Source organism: Balaenoptera physalus (assembly GCF_965194825.1).
Source record: "Balaenoptera physalus genome assembly, chromosome: 8".
Taxonomy (NCBI): Eukaryota; Metazoa; Chordata; class Mammalia; order Artiodactyla; family Balaenopteridae; genus Balaenoptera; species Balaenoptera physalus.
In genome coordinates this window covers 101,317,259-101,343,108 of record NC_138887.1, presented here as the reverse complement: position 1 = coordinate 101,343,108, position 25,850 = coordinate 101,317,259, and the positions used below count along the sequence as shown (strand labels likewise).

The 25,850-nt window shown below is 39.5% G+C and overlaps 1 protein-coding gene across 14 annotated transcripts in view; it reads right to left on the bottom strand.

Annotated features, from left to right (window-relative positions):
* NRF1 (nuclear respiratory factor 1) overlaps positions 1 to 25,850 on the bottom strand; it is a 133,977-nt gene that overhangs the window by 31,181 nt on the left and 76,946 nt on the right. For 13 of the 14 annotated variants that reach the window (XM_082473041.1, XM_082473048.1, XM_082473047.1 and 10 more), the window contains 5 exons: positions 18,339 to 18,497; positions 16,764 to 16,961; positions 15,609 to 15,710; positions 9,185 to 9,342; positions 1,990 to 2,114 (listed from right to left, as the gene is read on the bottom strand). In XM_082473041.1, the coding sequence (XP_082329167.1) occupies positions 1,990 to 2,114; positions 9,185 to 9,342; positions 15,609 to 15,710; positions 16,764 to 16,961; positions 18,339 to 18,497 (742 nt within the window). The remainder of the gene's footprint in view (positions 1 to 1,989; positions 2,115 to 9,184; positions 9,343 to 15,608; positions 15,711 to 16,763; positions 16,962 to 18,338; positions 18,498 to 25,850) is intronic. The other variant, XM_082473044.1, reaches the window with a different exon arrangement.

Here is a 25,850-nt window from a genome sequence, read left to right as displayed (position 1 = left end):
CATCCTCTGGATTCCCAAGGGATAGATGACATGATATGTGCCTTCACCTAATATTACTAGGATAAGGCACAACTCAACAGTCTGATTTGATATAGCACCAAGAAAGTGGTAAATCCAACTCTCAAGTCTGAGTTCACACATGTTGGCAGGTCACAAACTAGGGAATGGTCTGCTTTGGGGAACCACTGGCTTTTTGGATGAGGATCATAATTTTCTCTTATCACAAATGCAGCCAACAACATGAAGTCAACACAACTGATTCACACAACCCAAGCTACTGAAAAGCAGCAGCTTCCAGGAATCAACAGTAGTGGTGTGGTTCACCTTTATCTCATGGCTGAATAGATCTACTTGGCAGGAGCCCCAGAGAGTCCTTACGCTTACCTATAAATTCATCTACCTGAAAAGGTGAGGCCAGGGAGGAGCCAGAACTATAAAGCAGTCTCTTCTCCTCACCTGGACAGGTCAAGACCATTAGAAGGGATAACAAAGTCTCCCATCAAACCCACACAGGGAATTATTTTTAGTAGTTCCATAGTGAATAACAGGAATTGCACTTCAGAAGAATGTGACACAGTCAGATATCTTCTGTTCAAGGCAGATGAGGACTGAAATGAGGAATAGAAAAAGATAAGGAAATAGGGGTAGGATTCGAGCTAAAGAGGGAGGCTTTCCTTAATTCCAACTATGGTCCATTTCACCCTGAACATACATGGCTATAAGATGCCCTTTACCTTGCAGTGTTCTGGCTAAGATCAACTTTATCTCTATTTGGGTTAGTTCATGGAAGCCCCTAGCCCTACAGAAAAAGCAGGCTGTAGTTTTAATATGTGATTTTTTGTTTTTTTGTTTAAGAAAATGATTCTCAGAAGCCACATGGCTCTTTACATTCCCTGTTATTCTTCTCTGGGAGACAGAAGTGCTTTCTTCTCCCCACTTTTGAAGGAGGATGCAGCATTGTGTCTTTCTTCAAAGACTTTTCCAACGAACATGTTATTTAGTTCTTAGGGATCTACCCTAGAAAAAGTGCCAGGGACTTTTCCTTCAGCCACTAAATACCATTAAGGAACTGTCTGCCTAAATAAAAGTATGTCATTATCTATCCTCTTTCCAGGACTTTAAACTACAAATCTCCAAAAACCATAGAGTAGTTAATTTGTCCTACTTAACCTAATTATATGTATATTTGAAAAGCTTAATAAACAGTCACACAGAGTCTCACAGAACAGGACTGGTCTTCCTCTTTGACCCAGACTTTTGAGGCACTTCCGGGCAGCTCAAGACTTCGTTACTGACTCCCAGAGCCTGCTGAAGTAGATCCAAAGAGCTGGGTTGGAGCTGTAAATTTTTGTCATCATATTTCTATGAACTTTATCCCTCTTGTTTATTCAGGAGATCACCAATATCCAGGAAGTCAAAGAGCCGGGAAAGAAGGGCAGGGTGGTGGGAAGTTATTGGCTCAATCCGGAGGTCCTTGGTGAGGCCACATTTAACAGGAAGCAGAACTCATAGCATCAATCAGAAAAGCGCCTTTATCACAGCCTGCTGGCTGACCTTGTGGTGAGATGGTGGTGCCTTTCTCGAGATAGTCAGAACATTCCTCGCTACCACAATGCACTCGCCCACAGGAGAGTCTCTGCTATAGTAAAGGACACTGATCTACCGCATGGGAGAAAATGGACAAAATTTACCCCAAGGAAAATTTAAAAATCCCTCTCAGCAAGTCCTGTCACAGCAAATAGTCACTTTTCAAATAAGTCATTCAGTTAGGTAGCCATTATTATGGCTTTTTTTCCCTCCCAGGAAACCCCAAGTCTCCTACTAGTGAAAGGAATCAGAGGCTCCTAGAATTTTCCTAGGTATCAACTGCCTACCAATATAAAAAAACTCAAAGTTCAACCTCATTCTGAAGGGTTTGTTGTCAGTCATGTCATGAAGGTTTAAGTGGAAACGGGGAAGAAATTCAATAAAATATTTATGCTCTCTTACCATTAGCATCTTGGACTCCAGTAAGTGCTCCGACAGCTGCTGCGGTTTCCCCAGACAGGACTATCTGTCCCCCCCCTTGCAAGGTGGCCTCGGCCAGGGTGGCGACAGCATGGGCGGCAGCTTCGCTGTGGGTATAGAAGGAGGAGGGGGGATGTATGAGTTGAATAAAGGTATAGCACTGCAGCAAGACAAACCAAACTTTCAACCCTTCCTAGGATCTCTCCACTGACTCCGTGTTTGTGAGCCTACCAGCACATAAGGGATTCCAGTGCTATTGACAGAATCAGAGCAATTTTTAAATGATAATAATAAATAGCTAGAGAAATCCCAAGTCTTTCACGTTTATGCAGCTAACGTGAGATTTTCTTTAAACCTAGGAAATGGGTGTTTGAGGACAGAAGGCACGCATTCCCAGTCTCTTCTTTATCAAGATCAACTGAGTGCCTGTGAGCCACAGTGGAAGCTCCGATCCATAGTCACAATGCAAAAGCCATTCTGGTTGTCAATCACAAGGTTTTCTTTTTCTCTTCTCTTTACGGTAACACAAGGCAGACCATCTGAAACTGCCTTTTTATAGCTAAGGATGGATGATAATGTGAGGAGTCAGCAACCTGGACTTGCTATTCAATTAATATTAAATAATAACTCTACTCAATACTCTGCAATAACCTATATGGGAAAAGAATCTGAAAAAGAATAGGTATGTGTATATGTATAACTAAATCACTTTGCAGTACACCTGAAACTAACACAACATTGTAAATCAGCTATACTCCAATATAAAATAAAAATTTTTTAAAAGATACATAAAAATATATCAAATAATAGCAATTTGGTTTACATCCATGATTCCAAATACAAAGTAATGGTTGACTAATATCTTGCAAAGTTCAGCCCTTCCTTTTGCTTCATGTACATGTAGGCAGCACTAAATTAACACTTAAAAGTTTAAATTATCACTATAAGCCCCAAATCCTTGACTCTACAAACATAATGAAATAATAAACCTCCCTTCACTGCAAACCAATACTCTGCAGAACAGAAAGATATTAGCCATCTATTTATAGTAAACACTATTCTAGCAGTTTGTATCCCATTTTTCTTTTCCTTATTGTATGCTTTTACTATATGCATAAATAACCACTTTTATTGATTCTATGATGATACAAACTATAAAATGTATTACTGTTTCATGTGCCAGCAAAAAAAGAAAAGTTCCTGGGCATTCCCTGGCGGTCCAGTGGTTAGGATTCCGTATTTTCACTGCCAGGGCCCGGGTTTGATCCCTGGTCAGGGAACTAAGATCCCCAAGCCCTGCAGCACAGACAAAAAAAAAAAAGTTCTTGACAATTGTAATCGTAAGATTATAGTTTACCATCCAAACTTCAGAGATGTTAAAATGTGGAAGAAAAGAAAAAAAGAACCCACCAGATAAATTCATCACCTCTCCTGGGAAAGTACCAGGTACCACTCTGCACAGTTACTGAGGGAGTATCAAAAGTAGGCATGGAGAAGAGGAGGTGGCGTGGCGTCATTTAGTTTATCAGAGGTGGACAAAGTCCTGGGTTTGACACTGAATAAGCCAGTTGATTCAGCTTTGTTCTGAAGCTGCAGACTTTGCCACAACTATGGCAGTCATCTTGCAAAAACAAGCTGTAGGGGAGGATGGGGTGGGGGGCTGTGGACTGGTTAGGGCAAACGTGTCTTGACTGTGGGCAAAGCAATGTGTACCAAACTTAACAGTGTCACTTTCATCTAAGAGAGTCAGCAAACAAGTAAAGCAACTGACATAATCATTCTTCTGGGGAAGACTTCTTGGTCACTATAAGGATGTTAGGAAGCAGTTTAAGAAATCCAATGGACAGAAAAGTCTCATTAAATAGAAAATTCTCCCCTTCTTGCTAACTTGCCTTGCTTTTTAAATTGTTATGTGTGTGTTTAAAAAGTTATTTTTCTCTGATAATAAAATGCATGTAGAAACTTGTAAAAATTCATTTAAGTATAAAAGAAAATTTTTAAATATCATGCAGAGATAAGAGCTATTTTCCTTCTAATCTTAAACACAACTTTAAACAGATAATCAGGATCATGCTGTACATACAGTTTTATAGCCTGCTTTTCTTACCTAACTTGGTATTTCCCCATATAAATATTCTTTGACATTTATTCAAAATAATAAGTTAAATGTAAAACTGCTGATTCCCCCCACCTCCTTTTCTAGTTGTTCAGCTGTGGTAACTTTTAATTTCCAGGCTTCCTTTAACTTAGTTCAAGATCATGATTACATATTTCAAATTTATTTACTTACTTTATAAAAAATTTGGGGATGGAATTGAGGTTGAGCAAAAAGCTGAACAGAATCATAGAGTTTCCATGCAGTCCCTTTAAAAGCTAAGATCAATCTCTGTGCTAAAACATACTTCAGATCTGATACCCACAGCCAGTCATTCCATAGTATCTGTAACATGAATTCAGAGCCAAAGTGGACCCTTGATCTGGAATTACTACTAAGGCTATTCTTTACATTTTACAAGGTAGATTTTAATTTTAGGATGCTTTATAATTATTTATTAGAGATAGTAAAATGAATGATTATTTAGTGCCTAGACCCTTAACTTTTAATATTTTTCTGAGAAACTTGTGTCAAATAATATTACCAGCCAATTCTACAGTGTTCAGCTATCACAGATTAACGATAAAAATATTTAACACTCTGACCTGAGACTTCATGGAAAGCCAAAAAGGATATTCTTTGGAAAATGCTTCAGCTGTGTGGTATTTTGAAGAAGAAAGCTGGTAAATGAGAACTGTTTATATGGAAATAGGAGCTGTGTTTACAGGTTACCTCAGCAACTGCTCATTTCCCCACTGTTTTTATCACAATCTACAATAATCTTATTTCTATGACCATCAAAGGTGATGTCCTGCCACTCTTGGACACATGCTTGCAGTGTGAAATTTCACAGGCTATGAGGGGGAGAGCAGCCACCCAAGCCCTGACCCGGAAGAGTCCCTGTATCCAGTCATACCCATTTTATAATGTCTGAAGCTCTAAATATTTGAAGTCATTTTCTTTAATACCTTTCTAAAATATGTTATGCTGGAAGAAAAGCTGTGAAGCAGCAACAACTAAAGCAATCTGGGATGCCAGGGATGAGGGGTCCGACAGGGATGACAGGTCCACAGGTCGGTGAGGTTAGTTACTGCATGCCCTGTTCAGGCGTCAGGGGCAAAGCAGCAATGGATGGATCTTTTACATGGTGCAAAAGACAATGGTGACGTCTGTGGTCAGCAGACTGTCATTCCCAAATCTATTCTAACCACTAGACTTCATGGGACGTGATCAAACTGTATTGCGAGAAAAAGGTTACCTTCACTTAAAAGGTGAGATAGGATCAAAATGTCTCTAAGCTACCACTTAGCAATTTTTCGACAAAAGTCATTTCCAAACCAGAGTTACAAATGAGAAGTTTCTAACAACCCCCCCCCCCACCTTTTTTTCTGTCAACGTTTTATCTGCAAGTGTCCAACCTTCACCTACAGGAAAAAGAGGCAGTTGCATAGTCCCTGTCCTCTATTTCCAGAGAGGATTTCTGATCTAGGTTGTCCATCCCATGTTACTGGACAAATAAATACAAGTTCATATATTAAAGCCATGTTTTATTTTAGTAATATCTCTAATTCTAAGTCAATATTTTCATTTTAAAAAATGGTAAGAGTAAATTTTTCTTTAAAAATATGATTCATTTCTTTTTTTTTAAGCAAAGTCTCTTCACAGCAAAAGAACAGCAACTCTAACTTTCTTGAGCATTTGTTTCCCCACAGCACTGAGTCACAGCACTACACACAGTAGACACTCAGTAAAAACTGTCTTCCTGTCAACAACATCGCATAAATTTCTACCAGGGCAAATGTAGATTCAGTCTACCAATATTTATCATGTATCTATCTCTATGTGCAAGGACTGTACTGGCTTTGCAGGACTTGTGTAAGAGGGAATGTAAGTCTAGGACAACTTAACCAACAACCTGAAACTTCAACTTAATCACTGTATTGCAACAAGCAAACGATGATTTCACTTCCTTTCCTGTCTGGTTGTTCAGGGTGAACAGGTCTTTTTTTTTGAGCTGTGACGCTCTGCTTTTCATGTGTTCACTTTGATTCTCTCTCCATCTCCATCTTCCTAAAAGTGTTGATTTATTCTGTATTTTGAAAATAATTAAAATTAACTAGCTTTCAGATTTTTAAATGACAATTTCTCCATACCCCTTTTGGGTATGGAGGGTGGTCTACAGGTTGTCTGAGCCCAGGGCCCTCATTCTAACTTGCTATACAAAATTCTTTTAACAGCATGGTTGAAAAAAAGGTCTGTCCTGCACCTGTACTGATCCGCTTTCCCCTCAACAGTTGAGAGAACCCCTCTGCCTTCTTGTTCTCCAGCTGCCATTCCATGTAGCCCGCCTCCCTCTCTTTACTCTGCACCCACATCTGCTGTTTACAGTGCAGCAGAGGTGCAGGTGATTGTTAGAGAACCATGCTTGCTCCATCTGCACCTGAAAAAGAGAGGCTGGAAGGGAGCAGCTCTATGAAATCGTTTTGTTACCGCAGGAACAAAGACCAGATTCGCAGTGTACTTTTCACTAAGATGACTTCCAGCAACAAATTCTTTGGAGAGGCTGGGAATGGGTCTCATCCCATAGAGAAGCAAACACAAAGAGCTTGTGTCTGAAGTCCAATCCTCCTGACGTTAGACAGTGGGTTACCGCTCTTGGAATTAGAAGCCCATGATGTTCCCCTAGTAGCCTGCTATAGTCTAGTCTTCACTGCCAGGCTTGGTTTCTTCACCCCCAGCAGAGGCTGCAACACACCATCCCCCAACACTCATCGGGGTGTTGAACTATCTGATTGCAAACAGATTTCAACATCTCTTTACTCCTCCTACATGCCACAGTGAACCGTACTCTCCTTCCTTTGGAGTAAACACTGTAGCCACCTCAGCTGCATCTGAGTTTGTTAACAAGCCCTCAGGGGAAACCATTACCCTCCTTGCCTTTAGAAATAAGCCCTGGTCCCTACACTAAAGGGAGCCAGAATGTGCCTCATGTTTTCCACTATGTACAGGGTTCCCAGGACACTCCCACTTCACTGGAATAGCAAAGGTGCTGGCTCGATGAAATGAAGTTTTTCTGGTCTTTGATGGTGGCCTTTTAGATCCCACGCTACAGTGAGGGGTTACCGGACCAAAAGGAAGGAGGGTCTCACTCTGGCCACAGCTTTCAGGAAGTTCATCTGTGTGTCCTCTCTCAAAGGTACAAGTAGGATTGAGTCAAAGTGTAAGGAATCAAATAAGACTTTCATGTTACTGAAAAGTGATATGGTTCAATGGGCTAAGAAAAAAGTTTCTATCCCAGGTCACTCAGGGACTCACTGGTAACTCTAGAAGGACAAGTGTTTGTGTATGTTTCAGTTTTTTATACCTGATCAACCACCAAATCCTGACCATACTTCCTTCAAAATCAGTCACTTTATCTCCACTCTTACTACTAGTTTCCACGCCTTTGACAAGTCATACCTGGACTGCCTCTTCTTAACTGGTCTTCTATTTCTAATCTCTTCTCATTATAAACAATTCTAAGTACACAAATCTTAAATAATAAGTATAATTCCTGAAATGCTAATTACAGGCCAGACATTTTGATGAGAGTTTTATAAACATCATTTCATTGAATCTTTATGATTCTACATGATGAAAATTATCCTTATTATAATGATGATGCGACTAATGCTCAGGGGTTAAATTTCTCAAGATCGAATGGCAACTAAATGGCAGAGGTAGGATTCAAACCTGAATCTATACGACCTCAGAACCCTCTTCTCAGCCACTATACTATACAGCCTGATGGAAATCTTCTGTACATAAGCCTATCAAGGCTTTGTAGTGTCTACCACAGCCAATCTAAACTTTAGCTGATTTTTATATTTTGGAGGAAGTGATCCCCTTACTCTGAATTCCTACTATGTTCATAGTCTACACCATACATTTGGACAGTAAATTACACTCTGAGTAATATGTTTGCTAAGTGTTTTACTTAAATCAATCTCCCCATTCACAGTATGATTTCTTTTAAGGCAGACATTATATCTTAGAGCATTCTTTATTTACAGCCTTACCTAGTAGAGTGCTGGCATGTCGCAAGAGTTCAAAGACTATTTGAGGCTAGCAGCTGCTGCACATAATGTTAACAGCAACCTTACCATATGCTGGGCACTGATCGAAGGATCTCACATGCATTGACTTTTCCCATTCTCACAGCACCCCTACAAAGTAGGCACTGTTTTTACCCCCATTTAACATAGAGGAAAGCCTTGGCATTGAGCTCAAGTAAATCACCCAAGGTCAAACAGCTAGTAAGTGACAGAGCTGGGATTCAAACCCAAGTAGCCTGGCTTCAAAGCACACACTCTTAACCATTAGTTAAAATGTCTGGGTCCATTGAAAATAAAATTGTGTAAGCAATGAACAACAAGAAGAAGAATATGGGGATGATTTTTTTCTGTCAACAACAAATAGAAGGAACCAAGCACGGAACAAAACAATTCAGTTTTGGAAATTACCTCTTACTAGAGTATTCCATTCTGCAGTATCCTTCCTAAACATATCTGAAGAAAAAAAATTCAGTTTTTCCCAATAATCCAAAACTTATTTTATTTCGAAGTCACTGATAAGCAAGGGAAACAAATTTCCTGAAAAGTCAGTAAAGTCAGCTCTCGACCAGATAAAACATGGATTAATACCCATAACAGAAAGCAGTTTCTTAGCAGGGTAAAAGGAAAATCAGTCCTGAAGCTTCTTGGTTCTTTATTGCATCCTTTGGTCCCTTTAAAAACACAAAGTACTTACATCTTGCTGCTTTTGGTCTGTTAAGGAGCACAGACTAGGATAAAGCAAAAGGGACCCATGTCCCTTGACCAGAAGGCTTGAGCTGGAAGTCAGGCTGGACTGGTTGCTGGGGATGGGATAGGATGGGAATGCAGTAGGTGAGGGCTGATTATAAAACAACTTACAGTTTCCTATGGGCTAAGAGTATTAAGTTCCAAATGCCAATTGTGACAAACTGAGGTACAACATTTCTCTTTACATCTGTATACAGGGACAGATTCGCCCTCCTCTTTTATCGCCCACCCCTGCCTCCACCTGTTGAGTGCCATGGTGACTGTGGCTCCCTGCTGCATCTCCTGAGAAGCTGCCACTGCAGCCTCTGCCAATGATGCCACCGCCTGGGTAGCCTCTGATGCTTGTGTCGTCTGGATGGTCATCTCACCTCCTTGTAACGTGGCCCAATTTTGTTCCACCTGAGGCAGAAAAGGACGTGATAGTTAAAAAATCAAACTCACAAAAGGATTATGATTTCTAAAAGTCATTTTTCTAAAAAACTGCTATGTGCTCAGCCAAATACATACATACTTTTAAATTAACATGAATTACAACGTATAGAACAGGGTTTTTAGCATATCTTTGGTGTTAAAAAGGGGGGTATTATTAGAATATATATTTGAATTTGCTTATATTTGCATAAAGAAATTCTGGAAGGACACAAAAGAAACCATTGAAAATATCTTCCTCAGTGTGTGCAGAGGGAGGAGTTGTGGGAATAGGTTGGACAGAAGGCAGAAAGATTTCCCACTGCATCCTTTTACATAATTTTTGAAATATCTGAGTCATATCAATATAGTACCTATTCTAAAATTAAAGTTTCTGAATAAACCATAAGTATAATTCTAAAAAAATTCAAACTGTACCAAAGGGAATATAATGCCAGTACTCCAGACCCTTTACCCAAAGGCCACTGTTGTTACCTATTTCTCTATTTCTCATGCATCTTTGCAGGGATATTCTCTTGATATGTGAGCATATTTACACATACACATACACACACTCAAGAAAAATGGCAGTACATGCTACATGCTTTTGTACCTTGTTTTTTTTCATAAACAATACGGCTCTGAAATGATTTTATTTTGGAACGTATCAAACTGCTTCACTCATTCATGATTCATAATAATGGCTGCATAGCATTATATTATATGGATACACCGTGATTTACTTAACCAGCCATCTTTTAATGGGCATTTAGGTAGTTTCCAGTGTTTTGCTATTACAAACAGTACTGTGATGAATATCCTTATACACTACTTTGTATAGTTTATGTGAGTCTACTTATTGAGTAAATTCCTAGAAGTGGAATTATATATCAAAATTATTTTATATTTTTATTTTTGATGGAAACTGCCAAATTCAGTAAACAATTTATTTAATGTAGCAAAACCTGCTTTTCTTTTTCTGGGGAGGAATTATGAAGAAACGAAACAAGCAACAAAACAAACAAAAAACATACTATCTGGTTATATAGAGTAGATTAGAATTCAGCTTTTCTAGATCTAGAACAGGGTTTCTCAACCATAGCACTATTAACATTTTGGGTTAAATAATTCTTTGTTGTGAGGTCTGTCCTGTGGATTGTAGGATGTTTAGCAGCATCCTTGGTTTCTACCCGGTAGATGCTAATACATCCTTCCCAGTCATGATAATCAAAAATATCTCCAGACATTGCCAAATGTCCTCTCTGAGGGGTATAAGGGGTTGCCCCTTATCAGTTCTTATCAGTTGAGAACCACTGATTTTAGTACAATGCTTTGCCATTTAGAGATTTTTTTTCAGTCCTGGATACCTGAATCTAGCTACTTCAGTCCATTTTGCTCAATAAATACTGGTTAAGTATCCCCTCGCCCCCTGCCCCCACCCCTCCACCCAAAACCAAAAAGCAACAGGGGCAGTGAAAGCAGTTTTTATTCTAAAATACGGTAGGTGATAAATCAAGCAGCTCAGGTATACTATTTCTCCAGACTCAGGTCTCAGGATGTTAGCTGTGTTTACTGGAGCTCTTTCTGGGGCCCAGTGAGTGGTAAACTTGTGCTTTCATGTTACTGTGTCCCAAAGAAAGTGTCACAAGCTCTAGGAGACACAGATACTTAAAATGCCTCCTGCGGGACTTCCCTGATGGCGCAATGGTTAAGAATTCGCCTGCCAATGCAGGGGACACGGGTTCGAGCCCTGGTCCGGGAAGATACCACATGCCGCGGAGCAACTAAGCCCGTGCCCCACAACTACTGAGCCTGCGCTCTTGAGCCCGCGAGCCACTATACTGAGCCCACGTGTCACAACTACTGAAGCCCACGCGCCTAGAGCCCGTGCTCCACAGCAAGAGAAGCCATCGCAATGAGAAGCCCACGCACCGCAACGAACAGTGGCTCCGCCCACCGCAACTAGAGAAAGCCCATGCACAGCAACGAAGACACAACACAGCCAAAAATAAGATAAATAAACAAAATTAAAATAAAATAAAATAAAATAAAATAAAATAAAATAAAATGCCTCCCGCTTTGGCTCTGTTGCTATACTTAGATCACAGTGCTCCTCCAAATGTTTGTCAAAAGCTCCCCAGAGAATGAGACATTCCTTTGAGGTACATTAGTTTTTGCCCTGAGTTATTCTAGACAGTGGGCTGTGCCAGAAAGCCTTCAGGGCCCAACATTAAGAGCCAGAGATACCCTACTTCCTTCCTGTAGAGCTGCAAAGTTGCCCACTCAGGAATTCACGAAACTCTTGCTTCTTAAGGTATTATCTCTTTGGTCTCATTATTCCAATGAGCATCACTGCAAACAATGCCACTTTAGATGGCGAGTTACACTGCCAATCCACAGATGCTCGATGATTCCACTCAGAACATCAGATGAAGCTGGCCAGCCCCGTAGCATTTTCCTCTTTCCAGATCTGCCCGTCTATATTTCTGCCCATCCCATTGCTGAGTATGGCCTAGTGCAGCTCTCCCAAGTACTCATACTCTACGGCAGCAACTTAATACATATACATTTGGCTACAGCTATATTTGTAGTGAAAATGGTATTAGAATGTTGCCATATACAGTATACTTTAAGGAAGTTAAATTTGTGGCACAAAAGATTAACGGATGGTGGTAAAGGGTGGAGAAGTGGGAAGAAGCAGATGAAGAGACTTCTATTCAGAGTAATGACAGGTAATAAATAAATCAGCTTAGGTGTTAACGCTTCTTTGGAATTTCCTATTCTTGAGTCTCAGTGCTTTAGAGTTGTGTTTGCTTGAGCTCTTGCTGTGCTCCCTTTCCATCTTTTGGGAGCCACTGTGTGGTTATCTATGCCTGGATGTCACCATGTCCCAGAGAAAGGCCACAAACTCTAGAAGGGAAAGATATTCAGAGGATGTACAGTTAGCTTCTGTGCTTTTCTGAGAGAGACCCAATACAGCGAGGCCCTTCAAACTGTGGCTATCCTTGTCCCTCTGGTTACCGTGAACCACCTTGGCTTTTCCACACTTTCACACTGTGATGCACTGCATGTGATGCTCCCTTTGAGAGGAACACAACTCCCATCCTTTGCTTCCTGTTCACCCCTCTAGTCTGAGCTCAGGTGAGATTAGAGCCAAGACAACTCCACTGAAAGACAACTCCCTACAGTCCAAGGCTCAGGACCTCTCCTCTGTGTTCCACAGTACCCTGGGCTTGCTTCTACTAGATCCTTATCTGATTGCCATTTTCTCTGATGTGTTTTTCTCTACCACCTACCTGTGTGCTCCTTAAGAGCAAGAATGGTCTTTACTTTCCTCTACCTATACTATACATAGTGTCTGGCACAGGGCTCAGAAAGCATTTATTTAATGGATAGATGAAGAACATGTTCCTTTATTCATATTTCCCTACTTGCTCTTCAGCATACCTATATTTAAAATAAATTGATATTCATAAATTGATATTCAAAAAAAACCCACCTAAAATAAGCTGTGCTACTTCAAAACTGTTACATGTGTTGACGGTTCAGTTTAAAATTCATGTCTCTAATGTCTCTGTACTTTGGTTTCTTCTGTTTCTTCTTCTAACAGAAGCACATGTCCTACTATTATCAGATATCATTTCTCTTTCAAATTTCAATTTTTCTGACACATAATGCAATTAATATCATCCATACCAATTGGTGGTCTTACCACAGAATAAATTCTCAAATCCATTTGTATTTGTAAATATGCCATCAAAATGGAAATTGTATATTTTGAAATCAATATATATAGTTTATTTCATATTATTTTGAAATTCTTTCCTTATTCATTTCTAAATGTTTATATAATTTGTTCTGTGTCCCTAATTAGTTTTAAGTTGCATTAGGTTAGAGATTCTTTTGGTTTCTTTGTAACTACTTAGATTATTCGATATTCTCAGCACACAAGAGTACTCAGAGTTGGGAGACCATTTTATTACCAGAAGAGACAGGCCCACAGAAGGTCCTTCTTATAAATGTAACCAATTGCAACTAACTGGATGTTAAATGCAGTATGATCTAATGTAAGAGCTCTCACTGGCAAGGCTAGGATAACAAAATAACCTTAAAACTTCCAGAAGTATAGGTATTGTTTATTTTTGTAAATAACTTTCTGTTCCTTGGAGAAACAATGCTACATACAGGCAGTAGGATGTTTCTACTGAGTCCCCTGATGCAATGCTTTGCTGGCTTGATATGGTCTTACCTGTCCCAAGTCAGTGAGATATTCTGACTAATCACAGTCCTCACGGCTCAAAACTAAGATGCTGACAACCATGTCAACATCTAATCCGAAGGCACATAGAAGCAAACTATAGAATCTAAAACATTCTGCCACTTTCTGAGATAACGTATGCTTCTTTTCTTCATATTTTTGTTTCATTGTAAATGTGGAAAGGGTTAGAATTTTTTTAATCTGACTGAATTTGGGTATTAGCCAACAGGTTATTTGTATATGTCATTCACACACTTCCACACAGATGACTTTAAAACGATGTCAGTGTGCTGGAAAAGCCATAGATATGTGACTAAGATTTTTGTATCCTTCATATTTTCCATGAACTTTTGGATACATTGGTTGTGTGAAGTTATTCTGTAAAATGGGTTTCAAAGAATTAGTCTCTAGAGAAGTGTTTAAGCAACTCAAAGTTACTTTCTTTAAAAGAGTACCCAGGAAGCATTCAGTAGGGAGATAACCATAAATAACTTTGACTAAGTCAAAAAGTAACAAATCCCATAAATGCACCCACCACTGTCTTTGCTACCTCTTTCACACTTCAAGGAGTGTCTGTCCTCTAGTTTTAGTGTTTGGGGACTGATGAATTTTCCCCTCAGCTAATCCCTTCTCTTTCATGATGTTTATATACTTTTAAAAGTAAATCTGTTGACTTCTACCTTTCTATACTGGAAAAGCAAAGGGTAGCTCCTGCCCCAAACCCTCCCAGGCTCCCTCACTGGACACATTCTCTCCTGAAGCTACAGACCACTTTGCAGCCTCTCTGACAGCAGGAACCACAGTTCATTTATGTAGACGCTTCTCGCTCCCTGAGAGCAGGGTTCCTGTGTAAATCAACTCTACACATCTAACACCTCAACTGTAGCACAGCGGGGGGCTCAACACATGCTGGCTGACAGGAGCCTGCTGTATTTCTCTTCACCTTGCTAGCCATGACCCTGTATCAGTTCTCTCCCTTTCCTGAGATGCACAAATGAGGGCGACTTTGTGGTGTTCTGAGTGGAAATATTCCATGGTTTTGAACAAGGGTGAGATAATATTTTTAGCTTTATTTCTGATATTGCTCTTTGACATTTGTTGGCTATTTTTCAAATTTCAGAAGTATAACCTTTAGGTGAAAAGTCCACAGTGACTTAACGAACCCTTTCCTGAACTTCACTGATGGCTCAGAGCTTAGACAACATTTTTCTAAATGCGTTACCTGGCTTCAACACTTACACTGTGCCTTTGGGCAAGTCACCTAACCTTTCAGTTTCATCATGTATAAAGCAAAGATGATAACAGAACCTATACTTCCTAGGGTTGAGGAGTGCTTAGTTTACCGAGTGTCAATAAAGGTTAGCTACCTTCCTTTAAGTTAACATCCCATAATTATCTCAGTTTTGATAGGGAAGGATTTTCCTGTTCTTTTTTTTTTTTTTTGGCCGTGCCACGCAGCTTGTGGGATCTTAGTTCCCTGACCAGGGATTGAACTCAGGCCACAGCAGTGAAAGCGCCGAGTCCTAACCACTGGGCCTCCAGGGAATTCCCAGGAAAGGATTTTCTTGTGAAGTCTTTTCAAAGGCTCATTTAAAATGCAATAAATCATGTCTACTGATTTACAAATATATATATCCCTTCAAAGAATGTTTTAGTCAGCTTTAGTTTTCATGATCTAATTTTTTTCATAAAGTCCAAAGATTAAATTCTTTGGGATTCACAGCATAAAAGTACTAAATCCTATGTTACAAAGATACAATTGTAAATTCCTGACAGTTATGCCTGAATCATAAGGATCCATAAATTTCGATTGTTATAATTAACATACACAGAGTAAGCTACTTTGCAAAACTGACATGGTGTGATGTCTTAAACAGTTTAAATAAAACAATGCTACAGACGTGTAGGCTACTTACAGTCTCTTCATCTTCTGGACCCTCCCTCTCCCTCACCTATACATTTGAGTATTTAAGTGGAAACAGACAGAATCCTTTCTTACCTCTCCATCAGCCACAGCAGAATAATTCACTTGGGCAACAGTGACTGTGGTTGGCAATTCTGAAGCATCAGCCAATGTGGCTACTGTTGCCCCTGTACCAACCTAAAGAAAAAACATGGAAAGTGATGTCAGTGGATGGATCCTTCAACCTCTCCTTTACTCAGAAGTTAAGATTCATTTAACCCAAGTTCAGCAGAGGTAATGATTAATATGCCTTGTAATATGAAATGAATTATTAAAATCACATCTCAGACACTAACATGAGTTTCAGAGCTTTACTTCAACCATATAAGTCACTATGAGAAGCCATCAGGTTTCATCATTGGTGCCCAGTGTCAGTCAACCAACTTTCTACTCTCACCCCAATCTGAATTTTAGACGCTCCCTCTATCTACCAACAAATTGTGTTTCACCTCAGAAGTGGTAATTCAGAAGGAATATTTCCTGGCCACTGAGAGAGTGAAATGGTAAAAAAAAAAAAAAAAAGCCATTTTTACAGTGCTTTGATTTGGAAATGTCTAGAAATGCTATCTATAGCTTTGTATTTAGCAAAATGCAAACAATTTAAAATATTATTCAAAAAATTGAGTTCAGGTAAGAAGATCTTGGGGAGCTGTATAAAATTCATACAAGAATTTATACGAAGACAACTTTCTTGGGCTTCCCTGGTGGCGCAGTGGTTAAGAATCCGCCTGCCAATGCAGGGGACACGGGTTCGAGCCCTGGTCTGGGAAGATCCCATATGCCGCAGAGCAACTAAGCCCGTGTGCCACAACTACTGAGTCTGAGCTCTAGAGCCCGCAAGCCACAACTACTGAGCCCATGTGCCACAACTACTGAGCCTGTGCTCTAGAGCACGTGAGCCACAACTACTGAGCCCACGTGCCACAACTACTGAAGCCCGTGCGCCTAAAGTCCATGCTCCGCAACAAGAGAAGCCACCGCAATGAGAAGCCCACGCACCACAACGAAGAGTAGCCTCCGCTCGCTGCAACTAGAGAAAGCCAGCACACAGCAATGAAGACCCAACGCAGCCAAAAATAAATAAATTAATTAAATTAAAAAAAAAAAAAAGACAACTTTCTCCAGTCTGAGGTGAGGTGCCCACTGATCTGCCTCAGAAATCACAATCTGGTAACCAGAAGGTTTACTCACCTGGATAAGCGAGACAGTGCCATCAGGGTTACTAAAGGTCTGGACTACGGTCTGTGATGGTACAAGATGGGCTATACTGTGTGTGGTTGTTGCCTGTGTTTGTGTTTGCTGATCTTCAAAAGCATACAAAAGGTCCTCCCGCCCATGCTGTTTATAACAGTTTTTAACTATGGTCCGTAGTGCCTGGGTCCATGAAACCTGTCATCAAAAGACCAGAAAAGCACATTAAGTCACAAAAAATGTTGGTTATTCAGTTCCACTGTGGAATAAGCAGCTGCTTATTTATCAAACCAAACCAAACCTGTATGGAGTAACTCTCTCAGGATTATTTCCCACAGACCGATTTGGACATAAAGAAATTCAGCACCAAGTACCAACAATTTCACACTGGTTTCCTTCCTGATCAAAGTCTGGTTTAACTTTTGGGTTTTCCTGAGGCCAACTGTTAAACTTCTCACAGAAGATGGTTACTCTTTCGTCAAGAATTTTCTTTAAGATTTTAAAAAATATTTATTTATTTACTTGGCTGTGCCGGGTCTGCTGTTGCGGCACGCAGGATCTTCGTTGCAGCATGTGGGATCTTCAGTTGTGGCATGTGGGCTCTTAGTTGCAGCATGAGGGACCTAGTTCCCTGACCAGGGATCTAACCCGGGCCCCCTGCATTGGGAGTGTGGAGTCTTAACCACTGGACCACCAGGGAAGTCCCTTTATTTAAGATTCTCAGTAGATTTTTTTTTTTTTCAAGATGAACCACACCCCCCCTTTTTTTTTTTTAAAGGGAACACTATTTATTTATTTTATTTATTTATGGCTGTGTTGGGTCTTTGTTTCTGTGCGAGGGCTTTCTCCAGTTGCGGCGAGCGGGGGCCACTCTTCATCGTGGTGCGCGGGCCTCTCACTATCGCAGCCTCTCTTGTTGTGGAGCACAAGCTCCAGATGCGCAGGCTCAGTAGTTGTGGCTCATGGGCTCAGTTGCTCCGCGGCATGTGGGATCTTCCCAGACCAGGGCTCGAACCCATGTCCCCTGCATTGGCAGGCAGATTCTCAACCACTGTGCCACCAAGGAAGCCCCTCTCAGTAGATTTTTAAAGCTAACTGAAAAAAATGAATATGCAGAACAAGTAAGGGAGGACACCTGGTTTAGTCTTTCTTCTTTTTTAAAATAAGTTTCATTATCAGCAGACTTTACTAACTTCACATCTCTCTATATTTATATTTTCAACAGTGATGCTTGCTAACCAGAAATAAGGACATTTCAAGTCTTCAAAGTGATTAATACCTTTTACTTCAAGTTTCGTTAGTTTTTCCAAGTACCTTATAAAATTAAAACTGCTCCAAAAGGCAACTATGTAGAGAGAAGTGTAAATTCACAGACCCATCCCAAGTCTTTACAGTGATGGAGTGATGAATGGGAAAGGCTATAAATCAGAGAATATCAAACCTCTTTTGGGGGATAGGTTTGACTATTACACAAATGTTTTTAGACTTTATAGCATAAGAAGTAGAATAACAAAAATGAGGTGGTTGATTCAGAATGAAAAAGCAATAGGAAACTCAGGCCAGAGGAACCCTCACCCTCTGCTTTTGCTCTTCTGTGCGGACATCGCTCCGAACGTTTGCCCATGGGATATCTTCAGGCCACCAGATGGGCTTGCAGCTTTCTTTACCCCAGCCTGGTTTTCCCCGACCTGTGGAGTACTTCAGCATCTCTGGAATAAATGCCCGAAGCTGGGCCTGGAAAACAAGAGTGTGGTCATCAGGAGTCATGAAAGACATCTGGGATGTGTTTGTGCCTCCCAACAAATTCTAAGATTATAAAACAGAGAGCCTTCCTGGAGGGTTGTGGAGAGTCCCAAAATGTGACTGTGAGAACCGACTGTTTCTCATAGGTTACTATAGCCCCATGGGTGATGGAGAATTATACATATGTTGGCAAAGTACATCTTAAGCTGTATTTCATACACTTGTTCCTATAAGATCAAGAATATCTCCATAAACAAGACCAAAAGACAACCATCAGAATGGGAGAAAATATTTGCAAATGAAGCAACTGACAAAGGATTAATCTCCAAGATTTACAAGCAGCTCATGCAGCTCAATAACAAAAAAACGAACAACCCAATCCAAAAATGGGCCGAAGACCTAAATAGACATTTCTCCAAAGAAGATATACAGATGGCCTACAGACACATGAAAGAATGCTCAACATCATTAATCATTAGAGAAATGCAAATCAAAACTACAATGAGATATCATCTCACACCGGTCAGAATGGCCATCATCAAAAAATCTAGAAACAATAAATGCTGGAGAGGGTGTGGAGGAAAGGGAACACTCTTGCACTGTTGGTGGGAATGTAAATTGATACAGCCACTATGGAGAACAGTATGGAGGTTCCTTAAAAAACTACAAATAGAACTACCATACGACCCAGCAATCCCACTACTGGGCATATACCCTGAGAAAACCATAGGTCAAAAAGAGTCATGTACCAAAATGTTCATTGCAGCTCTATTTACAATAGCCAGGACATGGAAGCAATCTAAATGTCCATCGACAGATGAATGGATAAAGAAGATGTGGCACATATATACAATGGAATATTACTCAGCCATAAAAAGAAATGAAATGGAGGTATTTGTAATGAGGTGGATGGAGTTAGAGTCTGTCATACAGAGTGAAGTAAGTCAGAAAGAGAAAAACAAATACAGTATGCTAACACATATATACGGAATCTAAGGGGAAAAAAAAAAAAAAAAAGGCCATGAAGAACCTAGTGGCAAGACGGGAATAAAGACACAGACCTACTAGAGAATGGACTTGAGGATATGGGGAGGGGGTGGGGTGAGATGTGACAGGGTAAGAGAGTGTCATGGACATATATACACTACCAAATGTAAAATAGATAACTAGTGGGAAGCAGCCGCATAGCACAGGGAGATCAGCTCGGTGCTTTGTGACCACCTAGAGGGATGGGATGGGGAGGGTGGGAGGGAGGGAGATGCAAGAGGGAAGAGAAATGGGAACATATTGTATATGTATAACTGATTCACTTTGTTATAAAGCAGAAGCTAACACACCATTGTAAGGCAATTATACTTCAATAAAGATGTTAAAAAAAAAAAAAAAAAAAAAAAAGAATATCTGCCCCCATGTCTGATTTCCGCACCCTAAGGTACTATTGATGCTATAGCTTATTTCCCTTCTAGAACGTCCATGCATTTACGGTGTCAAAGTCAACATGTCTTCAACATGTTGTTCTGGAGGTAGTAATCAGAACAATTAGATGAGAGAAATAAGAGGTGAGGAACAGATAAAATCACCACTATTTGTAAATGGTATGGCTGTGTATCTGGAAATCCCCAAGAGAATAAAATGAAAAAACTGCTATAAACAATGAGAATTTGGTAACATGATTGGTCACAAAATATATGAAAATAAATGGGCTTTACTTAATAAAAAGGGAAAATAACCCTAAAACTCTTCTAAAAAGTTTCTAGTAAGATAGTCCAATGTCTATGAGTCTGACATATAGATATATGTAATGAAGCATGTGTTGATCTTAATGAATTTCATTCAAATTTATTTTACAAATCAAATCCAGACCAGACAGATGTTAAACCACAGAGACAACTACCTTTCTTTATCTCCTGGCATGGTAACCATGCTGTGTGTGTACGTTGGGGGAGAAGGGGAGCCTACTTTGTGAATATTCTCAATTGCTGACAATGATTTTTGGCAAGAGAAGCAGTTTATCAAGTTATAATCTTCCTCCTCAGACCTACTGCTTTCCTTTGAACCTGGTGGTCTATAGTACACCAGAGATAAGCAGCATCCTTCATCTAAGGACACACTCATACTGCCTCTTAAGACCAAAAGGAGAGGACAATTTTAGCGTGAGTCACACCCAAGGACATGGGCTTGTAGCCGTAAAATAGAGAAAGAAAAAAATAGAAATGGGACTATTTAAGTATTAATAGAGGAATGAGTACAGCAAAACTTGTATTAAAGAGCCTATTTAAATATCAAGTGTTCTCATTTAAATACTATTTTACCAGAAGATGACAGAAATTAGTACATAATAGGGAAGCATGAAACCATATCAGTAATGTTTACCTAATAAGCATAGTTCTTGCTGACAGTACTTACATCGTTAATTCTTGTCCCAAGCCTGCCATTTCACCTCTCTTTCTAAGTACCCCCCATCTCCCAGACAGTCTCCTGCCTGCAGGATATGGTATTATATACTCATCAAGCAGCATCAAGCAGCAGGCTAACAGAAATGTATCCATTTGCAAACCCAGGCTATCAGCTGGCTCATGAAGTCACTTCTTCAGTTATTTTAAGAAAGTGCATCACAAAGTCATTTTTCCCTTTATCCTGGCTTCCTGGGAGTGTCTTTTTCTAGACTCAGTTATATAGAAAAGGAAAAGGCTTAATCCTCACACACAATATTTACATTTCTTCATATAAATAAATAATAGCTTTCTCAGATGCATAAACAAAATAAACTCATACCACAGACTTTTATAAGTCTTCCCCTTTCTTTTAATCCCATTATCAGTCTCCAAAAGGAGAGTTCTATATATCCATGCCCAGCAGAGTGAGGAGATAATGAAATAAGAAGGCCAAATATCTCTAAATTAACAAAAAATGAAAGTTTTTTAAAGATGTTTTATGTGTTAGAATTTCTGGATGGGAAATGTTTCAAAGCCCCAGGAAGAAGACAGTAGAGGCTAATATGAGAGGCAGGAGAAATGGAAGCAGCACAAAGGAAAGGTTACTTCCACAGGCAAAAACCTCATTAAGTTAAAAAATGGGCCCAGAGTGAAATTAATAAGTTCCAATTCAGAGTCAGATCTTAGCTTTTTAAAGTACTATCAACTGTACAAAATTTGTCCCTATATCAAACAAGAGGCAAAAAGCACTTTCTACTACAAAAGTTAACTTTTCAAGCCTGTACAGTTTAGAGATGAAGGACAATCTTTGCTTTTAAGTGCAGAGATAATGTGCCTTCACTGAAAGAAGCAATTTTCCACCAGACTATTTTCATACTGTCCCAAATAACTAGTGCTAATAAAGGCATATTAATAAGGGGAAATGAGCTGTCCGGTATAGAAAGAGTTAAATGATTCCTTTCCAGAATTCAGCACTGTGCTCTCATTACCAGTTGGATTAATTACTGGTCCTGGAGAGTTTTGGAAACCCAGGCTACTCAATGCGCTTGTTAAGGAAGGTTTGTCTGTAATCCGCAGGGGAGACAATCAACAGGATCAGCAAAGGTAAAGCCTATCCTCTCCGGCTATCCTTTAATTGGGCTGCAACAAGCTTTCCCGGCCTCTCATTCTAATTTAGGGCTCTAGATGGGCTTCAAGTGCCCGGCGTGGTCAGTAAGCCCACCTCAAACCAGCTGAGAGTAGAAAATACCACTCCTTCCAGGGCACACTCAGCAAAGAAAAAAATATTAAATTCATGCCAGTGGCAATCAATAGTAAAGATTATGTGGAAACCACAGATGGTTTAAAAAAAAGATTTTCTAAAACTCTGAAAGTTTTAATCTGGCCAAAATGAAACAATATTTCTTACTATGCTAGGAATTTTCCACTTGTAAATTTTGTTACTTTGCTGTCCAACAATGCATTATCCTTATATATTCCCAAGTACCCTTCTCCTCCCATTTCCCCTCTCTTTGCTCTGCATGTACCCGAGATGAGGAATTTTGAGGCTCCAGATGTCCATTTAGGTTCAGTAACCAAGAAAAGGCCTTTCAAACCAAAATGTTTGCCAACTCCATATCTACTGAAGAGATCAGAGAATATGTAACAGATTTAAAGAGAAGGTAGCTAAAATCAAACCACATTGAAAGGTGATGTTTTCTATACCCTACAGGAAAACAGCAATGTAGCAGGGAAGGAAAAGTGAAGAATTTTCAGACTGTGGCTTCATTACTGTAATTTAAAATTATGAACTTCCAGGTTGACAGTCCCAATCATACTCAAATGGATATTTAAAGGGCATTAGAAAATAAAAGCAAAATGATTTTTTTGCTCACTTTTGGGAATTATTTTTACCGCTGACCTCTGTTCATAGAGATAATGAAAGTGGCTTTCCTTACTAGAAACACCAATCCTGTATCCCCATGTTCCCTAGTAGTGCTAGCAGAAACACTGGTTTCTCTTAATCGCATTTTCCCATAAAACACATTCCCATAAAAACATGGGAAGAACAAGTTTGGAAGGAAAGATAAAATTAGAGAATTCAAGGGACAGCCAATGAAGACACTCCTCTCTCAAGCCAACACTTCTGCTTCTCTATCTCTACACCCCATCTACCCATTACATTGTCTCCCTCCCATTAATCAAAATGCTCTTAAAATTCTACCTTCTCTTTGAAGGAGTCTCAGATTAGTCAGTTTCTGCTACCTTATCCTAGTTGGACTCTTTTGTATAAAAATTTAAATAACACAGATAAAGTCAAAGCTCTCTTTTTGATCTACCCTTCCCCAATCTAGTCACCTGTCCAGAGGCATCAATTTGATGAACATCCTTTCTTGCAGGCCAAATTCTATGCATTTACATAAATACATGCTGGAAAAGAAGTTTTATGTGATGAAAGAAAACACATGTATTCACATATTTTAGTATAACTCACTTTTTCTACTCAACATTTTGCCATAGAGATCTTTTCACAGTAGTACAACTAGAATAATCTCATTTTTAAAGAAACAGTTGCTTAGTATCCACAGTATAGATTTTTCCATTTTATTTAACCATTCTCCTATTGATAAACATTTAGGTTGTTTACAGTGCTTGTACATGCTTCTTTGAACACACCTGTGAGTATTTCTCTAGCAGAAAAGTGGAATTGCTGGTTAAAGTGTATATGCATTTTAACATTTTAATAGATACTGCCTAACTGTCCACCTAAAAGACTGTCAATCCTATTCCCACCAATGGTACAGAACAATACCCATTATTTCAAAACCTCCCTTCACACGTTAAAAAAAAAAAAAAAAAGCTTTAAATCTTTAATTTGTTTTCATGTTTTTCCTTCATTTTGCTTCCAAAAGGAAATGAGAGCATAGCTCTGTCACCTGTATACTGTCCACAGCCTCTAGGCTGGGGCAGGTCCTGACCCCTGCCTGCCGGCTGCCTCGAGGGCACAGGGCTCCTGGGGGTTCAGGTGCAGCCCCAGGGGTCGCCTTCACATTTTTTAATTACCCTGCTTTCTTATTTTGGCTCATCGGATGTTAGGGAAATGATTTAATTTTCATTACTAGTGAGGCTGAGACTCTTTTTATATGTTTACTGATTATTTTTCCTTTTTACAACTGTTCATAATGCTTTGCTTATTTTTCTAATTATCTTTTTTCTTATTAATTTGAAAGAAATATTAATCTGTTCTAGATATTCTGTCATATAATATGCAACTATTTTTCCCTAATCTAGTTCTGTCCTGAATATGGAATTTATATGCGTGCTCCCTTCTCTTGGTATTCCTGAATATACCCCTTTAATTATTTTACTCTCAAAATATGCTGTGTTCTATTATATTCCCTTAATCTCATCCTGCTTACCTAACATTTACAAAATGTGGAATGGCATCATATACGTAAACACTTTTTGATCATTTTAGACAGTAAGAAAAGCCTACTCTGCACATAGATTCTGACACAACAGTAGGAGAAACATTTGGGAGCTGTGATCTACAACAGTGGTTCTCAAAGTTGGCTGCACACTGGAATTGCCTGGAGAGTTTAAACACTGCAGCAGCCTGTATCTCATCCCCAAAGATTCTGACTTAATTGGTCTGGAGTGTGGCCTGGGCACTAGGATTTTAAGTTCCCCAGGTGGTTCTACTGTGCAGCCAGTTTAAGGACCACTGAACTAATTTAAATACTTTTTATCCAGCCCTTCTTCTTTAAAAAAATTTTTTTTAATTGTTGTAAAATATACATAACATGAAATTTACCATTTTACAATGTACAATTCAGTGGCACTAAGTACATTCACAATGTTGTACAACCATCACCACTATTTCCAGAACTAATTCATCATCAAACAAAAACTCTGTACCTATTAAACAATAATTCCCCATTTCTACTTCCCCCAACCCCTGGTAACATCTATTCTACTTTGTCTTTATGAATTTGCTCATTCTAGATACCTCATGTAAGTGGAATCACAAAATATTTGTCCCTTGTGTTTGGTATATTTCACTTAGCATAATTTTCTACTCTTTAGGTAGAAGAGGCCAGATCTATGCTTTTTCAAAACAAAACAATACTCAAAAAACCTAAACTGATAACTGATGAATGTTTTCTAAGTAAAACATGTCAATCCCTGTGAATAATTTCTTTCAAAGAAACAGTCGCTGTGTTGAGTGCTTCTGAAAGTTTCCCCTGAAAACTTGTGAAGAATTACTATCCTGTTGCATCATCACTCCAAGGGAATATTAAAGCAACAAAGATTGCCCCAGTGAGAGTAAGAGGAGGGCAATAAGTTCAAGGGAGGAGAGGAAAGGGAGAGGGGGAAAAGGAGTGGATTTTAACCAGTAATACCGGACTGGTCTTTCCAGAGATATTTTTTCTATAATTATATTCTTTGCCTGGATCTCTTCTAACACAAATTCCAAAAAGATTAACAACCTCCCAAGAACAAGAGACTACCATAGGACTCAAATGTGGTAAAGAACATAACTGATTTTCCACTAGCAAAATCATAATTATTGCTTAAAGACTCTACAAGAAACAATATAAGTCCTTAAACTCAAAAAGTAGTCTGTCGTAGAGAATGGACTTGAGGACACGGGGAGGGGGAAGGGTAAGCTGGGACGAAGTGAGAGAGTGGCATGGACTTACATACACTACCAAATGTAAAATCGATAGCTAGTGGGAAGCAGCCGCATGGCACAGGGAGATCAGCTCGGTGCTCTGTAACCACCTAGAGGGGTAGGATAGGGAGGGTTGGAGGGAGACGCAAGAGGGAGGAGATATGGGGATACATGTATATGTATAGCTGATTCACTTTGTTATAAAGCAGACACTAACACACCCTTGTAAAGCAATTATACTCCAATAGAGATGTT